Source organism: Salmo salar, chromosome ssa14 (genome assembly GCF_905237065.1).
Source record: "Salmo salar chromosome ssa14, Ssal_v3.1, whole genome shotgun sequence".
Classification (NCBI taxonomy): Eukaryota; Metazoa; Chordata; class Actinopteri; order Salmoniformes; family Salmonidae; genus Salmo; species Salmo salar.
In genome coordinates this window covers 70351234-70371920 of record NC_059455.1, presented here as the reverse complement: position 1 = coordinate 70371920, position 20687 = coordinate 70351234, and the positions used below count along the sequence as shown (strand labels likewise).

The following is a 20687-nucleotide window of genomic DNA, read 5'->3' as shown; positions in this document are numbered from 1 at the left end:
CCACCAAACACCAAGACACAAACAGGGGAAGTCATGGAAAAAGCTTGCTTGGGTGAACTAAACTACTGTATCTGGAAGAGCGAGTGGTGTGGCATGACTGACACCCAAACAAGTGGGTTCATTTAGGGCCCATCTAAAAACTGTTCATAATAGTCCTGCTACAACAGAACAGGCAGCCTGAGGCAGACAGAGGGCCAGCCCCAATCAGGCATGGTGCTAACCCTTCATGCTGCTCCTAGCAGGCAGCCACAGCTCCATCACACTCCAACTACTGCACTCTCTGTGAGGACCACAGGAGGAAACGACCACACACACACACACACACCACTTTTAACTGCTCTGGTCAGGCCAGCATACCACCGTAGTGTAGATACACTTGGCATGGTCCAGGAACACACACAGGACAGCCTACTACGGGAAGCAGGCAGAATAACCAAATATACTGCAGAGGGAAGCCAAACACAGACCGGCCAGCCAGGCCAATCATCCCCCTTCAAAACAACTGCTGTAACAACCTACAGGAAGGCAGAAACTATTTCTATGAACAGCATGTAGGTGTGTTCAGCCAGCCAGTGTCCCCCCTCTCTGGGAGTTAATGGTCCAGCATAGTGCTGTGCTGCTCAGGCTGTCTCCTCTCTGGATATGACTGGGATTACCAATGACCCAGACAGGGCTGTCTGATGTCTGACAGAGGAATAACAGAACCACAGCAGACTGGACTAGCCTAAACCTGCAGACGCCTTTCTCTCCCTTTCGGTTCTCCCTCTTTCAGACTTTCTCTGAACTGTCATTCTGTCAGCTTCAGCACTTTCACCAGAGTGAGAGGAAAGAAACCCCACACTGGGGAGCGGAGTGGTGGAAGTGGAGGGGCAGAGGGGTTACTGACAGCTGGTTCTCTTCCTCCCCTTTCAAGAGCCTGTCTGTTTGTCCAGAGCAACATGTGGCCCGGCACATACATTTCCCGTTTCATAACCACTCTATCCCAAACAGAACCAGGCGTTTATCCCTGAAATCTGAGCAAGAGATGGACAATAAAACAAGTCAACAGCACAGTTAATGCATTCCCATGGCCGATAATACAAGGGATGCTGCAGTCCTCTGACCAGGCAGCATGAAGGTTGTATACTGACATAAGGCCAGGAGAGGAGGAGAAAGGAATTCTTGCATGAATAAATATTACATTAAACTAAAATCAGACATCTAATCCGATCTCAGCACGGGAGTGACATCCCTAAGCCTGCTCTGCTGTCACTGTTCTGACTGGGGGTGGATAAAGGGCTGATGCTAAATGACTCTACACCCTGGTTTAAAATGCTCAGGGGACACAGCTTTTTACACAACACTGGTGGAGAGGTGAAACATCTGCCATGCGGGTCTCTCTTCAGGAGGAGACTGCAGTGCAATGGGAGTGGTAACACAAAGTGTTCCTGTTCCAGGGGGGAGTTCTCAGAAGCCCTGTGGTAATGAGGAGTCTGGGTGGACCAGATGTTCAGCCGGTACCCCGCGGCTGGCTGCTGTGGTGGTAGAAAAACACAAACAACACCCAGCGTACAAAGGAGGGATGCAATGACAGACTAATAGTGCAGCGAAGCTACAGGCAAGTCGGTCGGGATGTTTTGTAAGTTGCAGCCAATGACTATTAGTCACATACCTAAGAAACATTTCACAGAAGATTAACTTTGGATACAACTCAAATCTAAAATGGCAATACTGATGAAAGTTCTATGTCGTTATGACTTCGACTCAATTAGATCTCATCTGGAAGACTATTTGTCAGTTGGGGCTTTCTCTACGTCGTGATACAGTCTGCAGTCTGGGCTCAGCTTTCTGTAGAATTGACAGACTGGCTCTCTTCAATACTCTGGTCTGGAGTCACATCCTCTCTGGGGAATTAACTTATACGTACTGGAGAGGGTTGTTTGTTTCAATGCTTAGTAAAGCACCACCCCACTTTGTTTAGTAACGACAGAAATACAACAAAGCAGCCGGTTCACTATATAATCAGTCCAGTCCAGACAGCGCCCCACGGCAGGGTTCTGTTGCAGTGTGAATGACATTCCTCTATTCAGACCATGCCAAGTTTTATTCCTCAACAGATTTATACTTCAAATAGAGTCTACAATTACAATAACACTTTCCCTGAACGTCTGTTGTGAAAACAACTCGATTCCAATTCAAAGCAGTAAAAACAATAATACCAATTTGTTCACTATGATCCTTGCCAAATTAAGTGAAACTAAGAGACAAACTTGGACAAAGCTGTTTCCTTCTGACAGTCGGTCCTGTGGGTTTGTACTGAGTAACAGAGCCACTGTTTTGGCTAACACCATTACCTGTCTCTAGTTGTCACAGGTGAGGTTCCAGAAGGTTACTGAGGTTATGTACACATAACACCACATGTTAAAACAGGCCACACTGCGACGACCTTGGCCTAAAAATCACCCACCTCCTCGCTCCCAACTTCCCAGTATTTATTTCAACTGGGGGTTTTGCGAAAGAGGGGCTGTCGTCGTCTGTTTAAAGTTTAGTCGGTGTTCGGCGCTGGCATTGTCTTCAAAAACAACATTCCCCCCAAAACTAGTGTGAAAAAAGAAGTAATGTATTTTGCTTGGTTAAAGGCAGGAAGTCTGCTACATTAGTGTAGTTGAAGGTTGGATTCTGATGGAGCACATTCAACATTACATTTTCTAACTCTACATGACTGTTTGTTTTAATTAATTATGTGCACTGGGGGGGGATTCAGGTACATCAAACAAGCAGTGCTTTCAACCAGAAAAAACAACAGTTGGCTGTACCTGAAAATTGAGGTTAATGAATCCCCCTAAGGCAAACGTATGTTGTCTGTGTGGCACCCCAGTAACATCTTAAGTGAAATGCGTTCCTAATTTCTGCCTATGGGCACTTCCATCTGAAAGGACCCATGAGCACCAACATGAGAAGTTCATAGGAGCATGTCGAATTGGGTGTCAAATGAAAGCGAAGTCTATATTTTGGGGAAATTAAGGCACAAATACATTTTTCAAGCATTTTCCATCTTAAAAAATGTGGCATTAGTAAAGGCTTTGATTTCTGGATAAGATGCATAAGGGCTCTTAGAAAACATCTACCAGAAGAAAAAAAGTCTTAAAAAAAAGGTATGGGTAATTCCACGGTTACAGAACTGCTCTGACACTCAGATTTTAAAATGTATGCCAAACAAAAACCTGAGGGAGACTTTACCGTAATTCTGTGACAAGTTTTCATCTGCACAGTTTTTCCATTAAAATTTGTTTTTATAAATGTTTGTGGAAATTGTTACAAGTAGTCCTTGTGCATAGAGTTGTATGGTTTGTTAAATTTAGAAATTAATGGTTTTTGGTTGGCATACATTTAAGTGAAAGAACTGAGTCAATGCGTAATTCCACTTCCGTGGAATTGTCCCAACACAAAACAATAAAAACCCATCTATGCTTTGCTTGTATACCAGTGGTTGGCAACAGGTGGCCCATGTGCCAAAACTGGCCCACGAGTGATTTTTATTTTGGTCCCCAAAAAATATCAACAGTTTAAATTCAGGAAATCTGTTCAAGTATTCACACAAATAAAAAAAACTAGACGTGATCGTGTCTATATGTAATCAAGGTACAGTGCCTTCAGAAAGTATTCATACCCCTTGTCTTTTTCCACATGTTGTTTGAATATAAAAATGGATTAAGATTTTGTCACCTGCCTACACACACACACACACAATACCCCATAATGTCAAAGAGGAATTATGTTTTCCAAAATTGTACAAATTAATAGAAAATGAAAATCTGAAATGTCTTGAATAAAACAGTACTAAACCCTTTGTTATGGCAAGCTGAAATAAGTTCAGAATTAAACATTTCCATAACAAGCCACATAAGTTGCATGGACAGTGTGTGCAACGATAGTGTTTAACATGAATTTTGAATGACTATCTCTGTACTCCACAGATAATTGTAAGGTCCCTCAGTTGAGTGGTGAATTTCAAACAGATTCAACCACAAAGACTAGGGTGCTTTTCCAATGGCTTGCAAAGAAAGAAGGGCATCTATTGGTAGATGGGTAAAAATGTGAAAACAGACATTGAATATCCCTTTGAGCAAGGTGAAGTTATTAATTACACTTTGGATGGTCTATCAATACACCTAGTCACTACAAAGATACAGGCATCCTTCCAAACTCATGAGGCCAATGGTGACTTTAAAACAGTTACATAGTTTAATGGCTGTGATAGGAGGATGGATCAACAACATTGTAGTTACTTCACAATACTAACCTAAATGACATTGAAAAGGAAGCCTGTACAGAATAAAAATACTACAAAACATGCATTCTGTTTGCAACAAGGCACTAAGTTATACTGCAAAAAATATGGCAAAGCAATTAAGTTTTTGTCCTGCATACAACATGTTATGTTTGGGTCAAAATCAATACAACACATTACTGAGTACCACTCTCCATATTTTCATCAACTGTGGTGACTTCATCATGTTATGGGTATGCTTGTAATCGTTAAGGACTGGGGAGTTTCAGGATAAAACAGAATGGAGCTAAGCACAGGCAAAATACTAGAGGAAAACCTGGTTCAGTCTGCTTTCCACCAGACACTGGGAGATGAATTAAATTTTTCAGCAGGACAATAACCTAAAACACAAGGCTAAATCTACGCTGGAGCTTACCAAGAAGACATTGAATGTTCTTGAGTGGCCGAGTTACAGTTTGGAATTAAATCCGTTTGAAAATCTGCTTGAAAATCTATGGCTAAACCTGAAAATGGTTGTCTAGCAATGATCAACAACCAATTTGACAACACTTGACGAATTTTGAAAAGAATAATGGGCAAATGTTGCACAATTCAGGTGTGAAAAGCTTAGACTTACCCAGAAAGACTCACAGCTGTAATCACCGTCAAAAATGATTCTAACATGTATTGACTGAGGAGGTTGAATACTTATCTAATGAAGATAGTGTTTTGTTTTAATGTTATAATTTCTCTTCCACGTGGACATTAAGAGTATTTTGTGTAGATCATTGACAAAAAGTGACAATTAAATTCATTTTAATGCCACTTTCCAACACAACAAAATGTGGAAAAGGTCAAGGGGTGTGAATATTTCCTGAAGGAACTGTATGAAATTGTTATTTTCAAATAACATTTGTTTTTGGCCTTAGTTCTGGTCAATTTATTCTAATTATGTTCCGGCCCTCAGACAATTCCCTCTGAAAAAGAAATACTTTAAAAAAATACTTACAAAAAAAAGAATTCAGCCTGCAGCTGAATCTATTGCCTACCCCTGACGAAAACCATGTGTGCCAGCTATTTCATTCTGTATTTATAATGCAATTAGAATCAATTTCAATTAAAAGTTACAATTCACATGTTGAACCTTAATAACCCTATGCAGACATTATCATCAGCTTGGGCTACATTAGAAGTTGTCAGGCCAGAGCTGGTCTAAAGACTAAAGCCTGTGACCCTATATGACCCTCTTCAAAAGCAGTGGACTATATAGTGAATAGGGTGACATTTCAGACCCAACCTAAAGCTCCACCACTGCAGTGCCATGGAGGCCACACAAAGCTGGCCCACTACAGCTCTCTGACCCAGAGCTAATGTGAGTGACCAGCAGGGCCCCATGTCTGGAAAGCTACAATCACACCCACACACTGTCTCAGGCAGGGAGCCTGAATACAGGCCTGCTTTCCACAAACTATTTTTCCTCTGTCCTTATACTCCTGTTGCATCTTCCCCAGCTCCCGAACTGTAACAGTCATACACTAGAATAGACTGTTCCAGAGTTCCCCACTGTCTATGCTCTATACGTCTACAGGACAGTCCTAATATTGTTCTTCCTCCGTGACCAGATTACTAGTCGAGGCCACAGCTTCAGCATCTCGGCAGTTTATTGATCATTAGTTTGCAAAACAGACGTGGCTCCAGTAACAGGATGAGCTAGGAAATGACATCAGGGAATTATTCCAACTTCCTGGATCTCCCAGTTTTACAGGAAAATATTGTATAATAGCAGGTGGAGAAAGATCCTAAAGCCTCTCCCACTCAGTCTGAGTTGATCATCCTACCTCAACTCACTGAACAATGGACAACACAGGCAGGACGGGTGAAAGCCAGCTGCACCGATGCATGTGGCTACTGACTGATTCCTCTACACTAACGACAGGCCTTGTTACCAGTCAGAGAGAGACAACATTGTAAGAGCAGCAGCAAGGTCCCCACACTCATACGGGGGGGTTGGGAAAGGTAGTTGGGGGGGAAGAGTTCGAATTAAACCAGGAGGGGCCTCCTGAGTGCTGCAGCGGTTTAAGGGGAGGGTTTTGCCGACCGGGATGTCCTTGTCCCATCGCACTCTAGTGGCTCGTGGCGGGCCGGTCACAAGTTGTACTGTGTTTCCTCCGACACATTGGTGCGGCTGGCTTCCGGGTTAAGCGAGCAGTGTGTCAAGAAGCAGTGCGGCTTGGGAGGGTTGTGTTTCGGAGGACGCATGTATCTCGACCGTCGCCTCTTCTGAGTCTGCACGGGAGTTTCAGCGATGGGACAAGACTAACTACCAATTAAATACCACAAAATTGGGGAGAGAAAGGGGTAAAAGTACCCAAAAAAATCTAATGTAAACCAGGAGGAAGTGGAACCTCTGCGGGGCTCTTCCAGGTTCAGTACCCCCCTGGACTCAGATTAGTCATTACCCAGAGATCTGAGGGTCTTCGTGGATCCCAGGAGGAGGGGTGATGTGCACCTGTGCAGCAGCACATCAATGGGTCCTTCTCATGGCAGTGGACCATGGAGGCGATGTAGTTATCCCCCCTAACCTGGCCCTTGGGGCCTTGTCTGACTTTATGTCTACTCTGATTGGCTGGGTCAGATTTCATGTGGTGAGAGAGAAGTCTCTATAAACTGACAGGCAGTGAAGGGTTCTGGGCCGTTGTCAGGGAAATGAACCTGCTCTGTTCAGTCTTATAAAACGATTCCAGAGTTTCACTCAGAGGTGTGTTTTGCATAAATAATCTCCTTTCCAGCTTTCTCCAAGTATGAGGTCACACAAAACAGAGTGAAGAAGAATGTTTAAGACTGTTGCTGTTGTGAGCAGCATTGTTGTCTCTGAGGTTAAGGTCTAGTTAAGTATTTGTTCAGTCAGTCTGCAGGTCCAGATGACCCATACTGCATTAGAATAGGATACGAGTGACAGAGTCGTGACTCTGAGTCAAACTAATGTCTCTGTGAGAGGCTCTGAGAGAGGCCTGTTCTAACTACTGACCGTCTCTGACAGAGGCCTGGATTGTTCTCCGGGTGGTCCGGAGACGCTTGGACAGCGTGACGGACGGGAAACCTGTGGTGCTTGTTAACACGGTGCTCCTGGTGCCCTACTGGTAGGCTGGTACGACCCAGCGCTAGTCACCACAGGGACCATTTACTCACAGATATACTGAGGTGCATTCCTGCCTGTGTGACTAGAAGTTAGTAGAACAATGGCCTCAATACTAGAGGTCGACCGATTAATCGGAATGGCCGATTTCAAGTTTTCATAACAATCGGTATTTTTGGCCACCGATTTGCCGTTTTTTTCTTTACTAGGCAAGTCAGATTAAGAACACATTCTTATTTTCAATGACGGCCTAGGAACGGGGGTTAACTGCCTTGTTCAGGGGGGATTCGTTTTTGCAACCTTCTGGTTACTAGTCCAACGCTCTAACCACCTGCCTTACATTGCACTCCACGAGGAGCCTACATGGCAGGCTGACTACCTGTTACGCGAGGGCAGCAAGAAGCCAAGGTAAGTTGCTAGCTAGCATTAAACGTATCTTATAAAAAACTATCAATCTTAACATAATCACTAGTTAACTACACATGGTTGATGATATTACTAGTTTATCTAACGTGTCCTGCGTTGCATATAATCGATGCGGTGCCTGTTAATTCATTGCCTGGCTAGTTGCGAACTAATTTGCCAGAATTGTACGTAATTATGACATACCATTGACGGTTGTGCAATGTAACAGGAATATTTAGACTTAGGGATGCCACCCGTTAGATAAAATACAGACCGGTTCCGTATTTCACTGATAGAAAAAAACCTTGTGTTTTCGAGATGATAGTTTCCGGATTCGACCATATTAATGACCTAAGGCTCGTATTTCTGTGTGTTTATTATATTATAATTAAGTCTATGATTTGATAGAGCAGTCTGACTGCGCGGTGGTAGGCACCAGCAGGCTCGTAAGCATTCATTCAAACAGCACTTTCGTGCGTTTTGCCAGCAGCTTTCGCAATGCATTGCACTGTTTATGACTTCAAGCCTGTCAACTCCCAAGATGAGGCTGGTGTAACCGATGTGAAATGGCTAGCTAGTTAGCGGGTGCGCGCTAATAGCATTTCAAACGTCACTTGCTCTGAGACTTGGAGTAGTTGTTCCCCTTGCTCTACATGGGTAACGCTGCTTCGAGGGTGGCTGTTGTCGATGTGTTCCTGGTTCGAGCCCAGGTAGGAGCGAGGAGAGGGACGGAAGCTATACTGTTACAGTGGCAATACTAAAGTGCCTCTAAGAACATCCAATAGTCAAAGGTATATGAAATACAAATCGTAGAGAGAGAAATAGTCCTATAATTCCTATAATAACTACAACCTAAAACTTCTTACCTGGGAATATTGAAGACTCATGTCAAAAGGAACCACCAGCTTTCATATGTTCCCATGTTCTGAGCAAGGCACTTAAACGTTAGCTTTCTTACATGGCACATATTGCATTTTTCCAACACTTTGTTTTTGCATTATTTAAACCAAATTGAACATGTTTCATTATTTATTTGAGGCTAAATTGATTTTATTGATGTATTATATTAAGTTAAAATAAGTGTTCATTCAGTATTGTTGTAATAGTCATTATTACAAAATGGTATTTTTTTTGTTCAAATTTTTTGTAAATTTTTTTTATTCATGAATTTTATTAGTATTTTTATTTAATGTTTTTTACTTTATTTGCTTTTATATTTCCCCCTTTTTTTTATTATTATTAAAATCGGCCGATTAATCGGTATCAGCTTCATTTTTTTTGGTCCTCCAATAATCGGTATCGGCGTTGAAAAATCCTAATCGGCCGACCTCTACTCAATACACAGCTCCTGAATGTTAACTCATCCCCAAAGAAACAACAGAGCAAAATCCCCTAAATACTACTCATTCTTACACCATGAGTTATAATGCAATAAGTTCCCTTACCCTGCCGCTCACATATGAATACTTCACCATCTTTACTTAACTCTTCAAAACACCCAATAAAACCTTCATTCTTTATTAGTAGAGGCTGTGTATAATCTTCCTGTGGCTTCTTCATTCTGTATAAAATTATAGACTACTGGAGAGGCATCATTTCAACAGACAAATCCTTTGTGTCAGCAATGTGCTATGATAACACCCCGCTTTGTTCAGCCTCTTGTATTACAATCAGTGGGAGTATTGTCATAACACGGACTGTAGCAGTATGGAGTGAGACAGCACACCAGGAAACACAACACAGCCAATGACGTGAACATTCCACTGAGGATTTCACATGAAACATGAATGATGGAGTCAGTTGTATGCTGGGGCCGGCTGCAGTGGGCTCCCCATGCCTGGTATACAGGGGGAAGCAGCCTCCACATGCCTTGTGTATACGGGGGGTGGGCTTCCATTCAGTGTTTAGGAGTGTTGCATTTGGATGAGCAGCACTCAGCTCAGACCTACACAGAGAGGAACCTCTCATTCAAGCGGGGCTTTTGTTCTCAGTAATGTCTGGTATGTCAGCACACTGGCTCCCATCGACTTCTTTCTATTGGCTGCATTCGCCTGCATGCATTTCACTTTAAGATAGCACACAGGACTAAACCCCACACACACACACACACACACACACACACACACACACACACACACACACACACACACACACACACACACACACACACACACACACACACACACACACACACACACACACACACACAGAGGGCCAGCAGTACAGGACAGCCACCCCTCCAGTGTGAGGCAAACAAAAGGATCCCGACAGCTAGTGGTGAGAAATCAGACCCTATTCATTCCATAACCACTGACGAGGTAAAAGAAAACAGTTGTCGTTGATAGAGAAAAGTGTAACACCATACAGGTCTAGTCGAGCTCCTCCTCACCTTGTCTCTGTATGAAGACTCGGAGCAGTGGGTGGGCCGTAGACACCGCCTTACAGAAGTTGTCGTCGTTGTTGATTGGCAGCAGGTCTCCGTGGATGTCAGCGTAGCCAATCATGACCTCCATGTTGGAGATGCGGTGAACGTGCATGATGAGCTTATAGAAGTCCTCGAACTTCCCCGGTTTGACACGGTCCACGGAGAACCGCCGGAACTCTGCTCCATACTGCAGGGACAACACATAGGGATGACTTAGCAAGAGTTGCTATGGGTGACAGAGCACAGCACTGAACCCCGATTGAGACTCAAGTAGAAGGTCGGCTCAATCTAATCGATCTGGCCTATAAACTTATAGGAAGACATAAATAAACCTCGGTGGAAAAGAGTCCTAAAAAGCGAAGCAATCACAGTGTCACAAGACTGAGAGATGTAACATGTAAGGGTGACCTTTTCAGGACACTTAACCTACAGCAAGTATGAAGAGAAGTGATTTACAACGGATTCACATTGGAGAACAATCTACCACTAAGGTTATATGACGTTCTGAATTGAATTGGCAGAGTGCCAATTCTGTTTTGTCTGACAGACACAATATTCATTCACGACATCTGAACAACATGATACTGACCTTCACAGACAGTCTAACCAATATAAAACTGTGTACACAATGTAACAAGTGACGACACCCGTAAAAACTGAGCCAGATTGCTACAATGTGACTGCGACGCCCAGGTCTTTGATTTATCCCACTGAAGCAACAGAGGGAAGTGGAGGTTTAGGCTTGTCTCAAATGCACCCTTTCCCCTATATAGTCCACTACTGTTGACCAAGGTCCCAGGTCAAATGTAGTGCACTTGCACTATATAGGGAGCAGGGTGCCATTTGGACAACAGACTTCAAAAATGGAACAATGCAGGTGAATGAGTCAGCAGTAAACCGGCCTATCTGGATGAGATGACGCGAACACAGTTAACATCAGAACAAAATTTTACACTGTCTTTGTCTGAGCAATATTATATGGACAAACTGACTGCACGTGCGCACACACACACACAATGTTTGCTCAGACAGGATGCCTAGAGGCGTGATTGTCTGTACTGGCGTGTCATTGTGTGTGTGTGTGACTGGACCACCACGGAGAGCAGCTGGGTTGACCTAGGGGTCACAGCTGTGGTCATGTGACTGACACGGCCAGTAGAAACTCTAGTACTGTATGCGTGGGCACTGGGCCTGCATAACAAGCTAGGCTTTGTCTCTGACAATAGCACTGTCACGTTACAACATAGCACTGTCACATTACAACCTCAGTCATTTGTGAATGGTGGCGCGATGTGCTGCACTCTGCGATGGTCCGGTAATTATTTGCTCAGAGACCAAGGTCTGAATGGCAGTTTGTCCTAGAGGGAGGCCTGGGTTAGACTGCTGGGAGACCTTTGTTAGACTGGGCCTGTCATGAAGGCTGCCATTACAATGTTAAATATCATCGGAGCATGTTGGTGCGGCAGTGCAACGCCAGGTGTGCCATCCAACTCATACTGATGCCAAACGCAAATAAACACACACACACAGGCAAAGTCGCATATGAGCACACACTAAAATAAATCGGCAATTGAGCCTTCCATTAAGCAATAAGTGATGAGTTTGTGACAGACTGTTCTCTCTCAGCTTCTGGGCTAATGCGGTCTTGTGAAAAAACTCCTAACATGACAGTTATGAAAAATATAAAATCAAATGGATTCAAAGACAGAATTCTAGAAGTGCTAGATATGTTAGTCGTTGAAAGTAGGTCGTCACCTTATTCCCCCCCATTTTTGTAGGTTACTGTGTCATCCATGTGACTGAGCTGTTAGAACAGCTTGTGTATTAAAACTGAAAAGGCCCTAAAGGGGCCAGCTACAAGTCTAGACAAGGCCATGAGCTAAATCTGAATCAAAACCTGAAAGTAATACATCACACTAACAAAGAACCCCCCCACAGCAGAACGTCAGCGGGTCCAGACAGGTACAGACTACACTGCTCAACCATTAGGCCAACACACTGACTGACATGGAGGCTAGTCTAAGCTCGCCAACGGCTTCGGTCTTATCACGTTTCTCCCGTGTGACAGTTAGTCTACCCTGCTCGGCTAACCTGTGGACAGTTTTGCATGGAGATGAAAATGCCAGTGGTTGAGAGATGAACCATGATGGGTGAGGGAGGGAGGGAAGAGGGTGAGGTAGATTCTGTCGGGTGAGAAAAGACATGCTAACAGTATCATCTTACACCTCTGCAGATAACACCTGCTGCAGAGACAAACCAGCCCTCTGCAACACAGCTGGCCTTTGAGAAGCCCTGTTGTTCTAGTCTGTTCTGTTGTAGTCTGGGGTTGTCAGAAACAGAACGATTCCCCTGAGAACAGGTTCTCATCCTGGGTCAGTGAGAAGCAGGAACTAAAACCCTTTATGACATCCCCAGGAGACGGATACCGACTCACTCCATCAGGTAGTGGTGCCTGGGTGATGTAACACTCCAACAGGCCTGAATAGAGTGGTGATGGTGAGTATGGATGTTGTGTCACTAGAGGACACTGGCTGACTCACTATCACTACTACAGACAGTTCTGTGATGACACGTTTAGTCCTGCCCAACCTAGCCCATCCCACTAGGGCTCTCGATGACACATTTCTCCTAAAGTTTCCCCCTCAACCTGTCCGAGGTTGTGTTTTAAAACACCCCAAAACAAAAAGCTGCTTGATCCTTAAGGGGTTCCCAGGAGAGAGAGCCCAGAAGGGGGGCCCCTAACTCTCTCCTCGGGCTCCTGAAACAGGGCCTCCTTTCACCACAGACAGAGAGACAGTGGGTCAGCAGCATTCCAGCCCTGGTATGAATTAGAGTGAGGCTGAATACTAACTCTGAATTAGGCTGAATACTCACTCAGCCCTCTGAGACAACGGAGGGGCTTGGCTCTGCAGCGGGCATGGTGCCATGATGCACTTCACCAAGGAGAGCCTTGAGCCTTCATCAAAACACAGCCAGCCACAAATTCCAATACTGCACAACAAAAATTATACAACCTGCCTAAGTGGGCAGGCTGTGCACGACACCTGCAAATGCACTAGACTCCAGTTCCATCTTAAACCTTGCTTATACAAGAGGAGGATAGGGAGGAATGATGGAGGAACCTGAGCAACATATCATAGTAGTAAAAGAACACACTATCAGTACAATATCTTGACATGTCAGGATGGAGGAAAGGCAAGACATGGGCCAGTAGTTTAGAGATCTAGTATCTGAATTTATCTATTCCACTCAAACAGTTTCAACAGCACCTTTTCATCTTATCACCAGTCTGTCTGTCTGTTGGTAGGCAGGCAGGCAGGCAGGCAGGCAGGCAGGCAGGCAGGCAGGCAGATAGATACTCCAGACTTAGAGTGATGTTTACAGTGTGAGGGGAAGAGGTAGCTTCACATAGAGTCAGACCCCCACCAGGTCAAGAGATCCGTGTCCTAATAACTAAAACACTGAATGTCTCGGGTTTTTGGCATTGCTGCGAAAAGTATTTTGGGGCTGGAGTTGCAGATGGCTATATCGGTCCACTAATACAAGACTATTAAAGCCCAGTACACTATCTTTGTGAATACTTCACACACACACACACACACACACACACCGTTTCTGGCCCAAATCGATAGATGACTAGATTGTTGTTTTGTAACAATGAGAACAGATTTGTTAAAATAACTGAATCAATTGATGTTAGGACATGTATTGGCATGTTTTTGTTTGAGAAAGCACAGCTATGATATATATTGTAAAGTCGGTCGGTGTATTGCCGTGGTGCTATTGAAATCCACACGCTGTCAGTGTCAACTAGGTTACTTAGTAGCAACAACAACAACAACAACAAAAGTGTAGTTTCAGAAAGTATCCATGTCTTGACTCTACTTACTCTCTTGCAAATTAACAGGAGTCTTTCGTTCTAATAATTAACACGTTTAAAAAGGACTTTCCTCATTGCAAAACCAGTTTTTCTAGAAAATCGTGACAGTAGTGAAAAATCCTGCTGCCATGGCATAAGGATTTACATGATTAGTCCTTAGGGGGTTTTTCCCTAGAAGTTGCCTTGTGAAAACCAGTTTACAACCAATTGTTCATTTAGACAACTGGCTTAATTGTTGAGAGTGCAAGTTCCCATAACATGTGCCAGGTCAAATCTAGACAAGTAGTTGTATGGTCTGCAGTCTCCACCACCCCCGAGTCCCTTTTGCCGCAAACCCCATTCCAGAGTATGTGAAGTAGTTTAGCCTAATTTGAGAAAAAAATGCCACGATGGTGTCTAAATGGGTGCATTCGATAGGGTAGTCTGCTTACCTTGCTTTTCACTTCAACCGCGATGCAGTCCAAGTATTGCAGGGAAGATTGGGATTTATTTAAACTCCGATTCATTTTTGGGGTTCGAATAAAAGTTGACGCGCTCGCCCACAGAAAAGGGGCTGTTTGGTTCTATGTCCAGTCGCCAAACCCCCTTAGTCCCACGTCGTTTAGACAGCAAAGCGGATCTACAGTTTAACTTTAGTTATTTGACTACCTCGTTATTTGACTACCTTTTGTGCTGTGGTCCGCGACGCATTGGAGAAACTCTAGGGCGAAAATAAAAAAAAGAACAGAACAAATCGGCGCGTTTGACTTGGGGGAGTGAGTTTTCAGATGACATCACCGAGCTCCTCCATGAATGTTTTCAGCGTTCAACCCTCCCAAAACACCAGTCCTCCGAGACGCCAGGGACGCGAGGCCAGCACGGTGTATAGAAATCCATAAAAATACTGTCAATGACAAAAAAAAACATCTCATTATTATTATGCAATAATGGCCGAGGAGGTGTGGCAAACGTTGGAAACCACTTTATAATAGCAATAAGGCACCTCAGGTGTTTGTGGTATATGGCAAATATAGCATGGCTAAGGGCTGTTCTTAGCAGGATGCAATGTGGAGTCCGCCATTAGCAGTGGAATATTGGCCATATACCGCAAACCCTTGAGGTGCCATATTGCTAATATAAACTGGTTACCAACGTAATTAGAACAGTAAAAAGTCATGTTTTGTCATACCCATGGTATATCAGCCAATCCGCATTCATGGACGAGTTGCATCATCCCTAAGAACAGCTCTTAGCCTTCGTACAATGGCAATATACCCCCCAGGCCTTATTGCTTAAATATACCAGGGCTATGATGTAAAAATACTAGTTTACTGTTCTATTTATGTTGGTAATCAGTTTATAATAGCAATAAGGCGCATTGTGGGTTTGTGGTATATGGACAATATACCATGACTAAGGGCTGTGTACAGGCACTTTCACTCGGGCCTAGTATTTTCAAACTATTCAATCTGACTGAGAGCAATCTCTGACAATAACCTAGTTTATAAATCATGCAGCATTCACTCACTGAATAATACAAACTGGTTTACATCCCTTTGTCCTGTTTCCTCTCTAGAAATAATTTATAGATGTAAACTTAGTAGAGATCCATACAATAAGCCAAGAAAGACACCAAGTTATTCAGGGCCAGCCATGAGGTTTGAGAAGTGTTAATGTTGCGACAGTTCGTTTCTGGTAACAGAACAAAATAGTCAGCACATAGTAACTTCTGATTTAGCTGTACTTTAATTAATGCAAACACGTGTATGGTAAATGTGTCGTTCGTATACGGTCTCTCTGTGACACCTCGCAGGGCAAAACAGAAGAAGAGCACGACACCTCCTTTGTTCTCTGTTTTATACTGAGAGATATTTCCCGCTCAATGCTGGCCTGTCCGAGGGAGGAGGAGCGTGGTTTAAACTTGCTCCTCCTGTCATCGGCGTGTAGGCTGATCCCAGCGTCGTGACGCACTTCCTGTTGCCGGTTGTAGTTCTTCTTGTCTTCAACAGTTGATTTACTCGTAGTTTATGTACTTAGCATAGCTTCCCCAGTATATTATAAAGGTTATGCATACTAATAGCCAGTTCAACCCTAACAGAAGCAACATGGTCATGGTGTTTGTGTGTTTATTTCATTTATTTAACTAGGCAAGTCCGTTAAAAACAACTTCTTATTTTAAATGATGGCCTACCCTAACGACACTGGGCCAATTGTGCACCACCCTATGGGACTCCCAAACACACGTGGTTGTGATACAGCCTGGAATCAAACCAGGGTCTGTAGTGACATCTCTAGCACTGAGATGCTGTGCCTTAGACCACTGCGCCACACGGGAGTCTGTCTGTCTGTCTGGCAGGTTTACTGTCTGCATTCTGGCGGCATGGAGACGCCTGCAGGACAGAACAGCTGCAGCCCAGCCCTCTGGTCCAAGCTGTGAGGCAACGGGAGCATCTCTTGACCTGCTGGGTGTCTGTTGACTCTCTGTGTATGACACTACCTCCTCCCCTCACACTGTAAACATTACTCTAAACACAATATTTGTCTACTCTTGGCCTACTCTTGGCCTACTCTAGACCAAAAGTCAATATCAGTTCGTTTTGATTAAGGCCTCAACAGAATGTGGAAGTGAGGCCTGAAGTTACATCTGAAAAAAAACATAACTTTTATATTGCTATGTTATGTAGGATCTATAGTATTTTATTATTTGAGATCATAACAGTTTTTTATAAATGCAGTAATATGGACTGATCAGAAATAAATAAATCAGATATTATGTAATGTAGTTCATATTTGTCTGGTATTGAACCAATTTACAAACTACTTGATGATGTATCAAGAACTACCTGTACCCAGCTTAGACTGCCCTCCAGTGGCCTGTGGATGTCATTGCACATGTGCCAATAGTGTTTTTTAGGTTGGCACGGTTGGCATGAGGACACAGACAGACATTGATAAAATTGCCTATACACTACAGACGGTATCAGTATGATATTCTATATAAACTCAGCAAACAAAGAAACGTCCTCTCACTGTCAACTGCGTTTATTTTCAGCAAACTTAACATGTGTAAATATTTGTATGAACATAACAAGATTCAACAACTGAGACATAAACTGAACAAGTTCCACAGACATGTGACTAACAGAAATTGAATAATGTGTCACTGGACAAAGGGAGGGTCAAAATCAAAAGTAACAGTCAGTATCGGGTGTGGCCTCCTCCTCATGGACTGCACCAGATTTGCCAGTTCTTGCTGTGAGATGTTACCCCACTCTTCCACCAAGGCATCTGCAAGTTCCTGGACATGTCTGGGGGAGAATGGCCCTAGCCCTCACCCTCTGATTCAACAGGTCTCAGACGTGCTCAATGGGATTGAGTTCCGGGCTCTTTGCTGGCCATGGCAGAAAACTGACATTCCTGTCTTGCAGGAAATCACGCACAGAACGAGCAGTATGGCTGGTGGCATTGTCATGTGAAGAGCACTTTTGCCAGTCCTGTCTGGTCCAGCGATGGTGGGTTTGGGCCCATAGGCAACGTTGTTGCCGGTGATGTCTGTTGAGGACCTGCCTTTCAACAGGCCTACAAGCCCTCAGTCCAGCCTCTCTCAGCCTATTGCGGACAGTCTGAGCACTGATGGAGGGATTGTGCGTTCCTGGTGTAACTCGGGCAGTTGTTGTTGCCATCCTGTACCTGTCCCGCAGGTGTGATGTTCGGATGTACCGATCCTGTGAAGGTGTTGTTACACGTGGTCTGCCACTGTGAGGACGATCAGCTGTTCGTCCTGTCTCCTTGTAGTGCTGTCTTAGGCGTCTCAGAGTACGGACATTGCAATTTATTGCCCTGGCCACATCTGCAGTCCTCATGCCTCCTTGCAGCATGCCTAAGGCACGTTCACACAGATGAGCAGGGACCCTGGGCATCTTTCTTTTGGTGTTTTTCAGAGTCAGTAGAAAGGCCTCTTTAGTGTCCTAAGTTTTCATAACTGTGACCTTAATTGCCTACCGTTTGTAAGCTGTTAGTGTCTTAACGACCGCTCCCTTTACAATAAAGATCTGTGAAGTTATTTGGATTTTTACGGATTATCTTTGAAAGACAGCGTCCTGAAAAAGGGACATTTCTTTTTTTGCTGAGTTTAGTATAAAGATTAATTTGCAGGAATATTTTATGACTTTTCTTGTAAGTGTTTGTAACAGAGTAGATTCTGTCCGTATCTCACCAATGACTCCGAGGTATTGTTTTTTTATGGTAGTGTATGTCACCTTTACAACCCCTGCTCTCATGGGACTAGAAGCAATGTCTGTTCCAGCTGAAATTGGACTGGCTGCAACCTAGTCTCAGAGCATTTCGTATTATTATGTATGTAAATCAGGGATGTCCATTTAGTATGGCACGTATCAATTTCTCAATGTCTTCATCCATTTTGTATCATATGTTTCGAATTACAATTCATATTATATGTTAGGAATTTGGTAAACGTAGTATATGTTCCGATTTTGCAAAATGTATAATACGTTACGAATTCTAGCTAGGTGGCTAATGTTAACTAGCTGGCTAGGGGTTAGGGTTAAGGGTTAAGTTTAGGAGTTAGGTTAAAGGGTTAAGGTTAGGGAAGGGTTAGCTAAAATAGTTAAGGTTAGCGTTAGGGGAAGGGTTAGCTAAAAGGGTTAAGGTTAGGGAAGGGATAGGTTTCATGCCAAGTAGTTGCAAAGTAGTAAGTAGTGGAAAAGTTTCTATAATCGCAGCCTTTGGGTTGCTAGATGTTTGTGTTATTGCCTTAAATTACCCTTTGTCTTATGTAACCATACACTACATAACATACTGTATTATACTAATGTAAGCGTGCCAGATTTGCGTTTGTTATATTACGGTAGTCTATGACACCAGGCTGTTGGGCTCTATTACGTCAGCACACCTGCCCCTAGCCCTCGACGTCCGTGTGCTTCCCAGCCGAAACAGTTCAGTTCGGAACAGTACGTGCATATATTATGAAGACATTTTGTGACGTTTTTGGGAGGTTTGGACTTCGGTAAGGTTTTTTTTCGGCTGAACGGGCACAGAAACATTTTCTCGAGGGAACCGAAGTCGGTTGCCGAAGTCTACGCCCCCTAGTCGGCGATTGGTCGACAGTAGGAATTCTTCAACCAAGTACCTGTTGTGTTTCAACTACAGAAGACGTTTCGGGGGAAAAGTATCGTTTCAAACGTGTAGCACACGCGACGACGAGCACGAGAAGGAAGCTGTAGGGAGAAGCGAAATAGAATCCATAGTTGGTGGTATAGCAACAGCTGGACTGTGGCCGACATGGATGATAGTACTGATGGTATGGGTGGGGATGATGAAAGAGGGGCATAGAAGTAAAAGGCCGTAAATAGCCTACTATTCATGTTTGAGAAGGTTTTACCTAAGAAAGTACAGATGGGCTTCCTGGATTTCACTGTTGGAGAGTTTGTCCCACAATGTCAAGGTTAGAGGTTGTAATTGTGGTGGGTGGGGGAGATACAGTGAAGCATTTGGTAGATGCCAGGTGCAGAAAGAGGCTAGAGAGGCCCAAAGATATAAAATCACTCATAATGTCTCTTATGCAGAGGCTGCAAGGCAGATTGGTGGAACTATTAGGCAGAATGATGGAGATAATAGGGTCCAGACATGGATACGAGACCTGCTCAGAAATCATGCTCACACAAATGTGCCATTTCAAAGGACACCTTAATTAGTTAATCAGATTGACATTATAGCCTTCATTGGAAAGGTTATCAACCTGACTGCGTTTGTGCAAACTGCAAAGTTGAAGATCATTGTGGAAGCAGCAACAGAGTTTTTAGGAGTAACAGATGTGACCGTCGCCATGATTGTTGATATGTTGACTCCTAATAATGCTAATGATGGAATGTATCAGTATGATGACAATTAGAGTTATGGTTTTTGTTATCCTTCAGTGGAATGCCAGAAGCCTTATTGCTAACGGTCAGGAGTTTAAAAAATCTTTAATTGATTTAGAGATCAAACCTGATGTGATATGTGTTCAAGAAACGTGGCTTTGACCACATCTTGATTTTTTTATTTCTGGTTATTGCTCAATCAGATCTGTCAGATCAATTGGACAGAGTGGTGGTGCTACGTTCATAAGGGAAAAATACCTGTCCCATCTTAATACGAATGTGTGATGGTGGATATATACAGTGCAGGTAGTAATATTAAGTTACAGCATCTTTACAACCCTTGTCGTCAACTATCTGTCGCGACGTTTGATGAAATATCAGGAGGATTGGGCTCTAGATAGATATGGCGAGGTAACTTTAATACACATAACAGTTTATGGGGAAGCACACATACAGATGCTAATGGTACTATTGTGGAAGATATGATGTTCCTATTGCAGATAGGGTGTCATTCAGAAGATGGGGCTTTCATAAAGCAGACTGAGAACAGTTTGGTGATCATTGCTTAAAGTCTGTTGGAGAGTTGTCTTTAGAGAGGCTGGTTGATGTACGTGCTGCCGCTGTGACCTCTCTGATTTTGAGTGCTGTGATTTTAAATATACCAGTGGGTGAGAAAAGGAAAGTGGTTCCTTAATGGAATGAAGAGTGCACTGCGGCTATCGGAGAAGGAAATA

At 43.6% G+C, this 20687-nt stretch overlaps 1 protein-coding gene across 1 annotated transcript in view; it reads right to left on the bottom strand.

Moving 5' to 3' along the window:
• LOC106570232 (partitioning defective 6 homolog gamma) overlaps nucleotides 1-14952 on the bottom strand; it is a 42893-nt gene extending 27941 nt beyond the window's left edge. The window contains exons 1-2 of the mRNA XM_014142331.2: nucleotides 14527-14952; nucleotides 10180-10402 (exon numbers count right to left, since the gene is read on the bottom strand). Coding sequence (XP_013997806.1) covers nucleotides 10180-10402; nucleotides 14527-14601 — 298 coding nt within the window. The 5' untranslated portion in view covers nucleotides 14602-14952. The remainder of the gene's footprint in view (nucleotides 1-10179; nucleotides 10403-14526) is intronic.
• Nucleotides 14953-20687: the final 5735 nt, after the last annotated feature.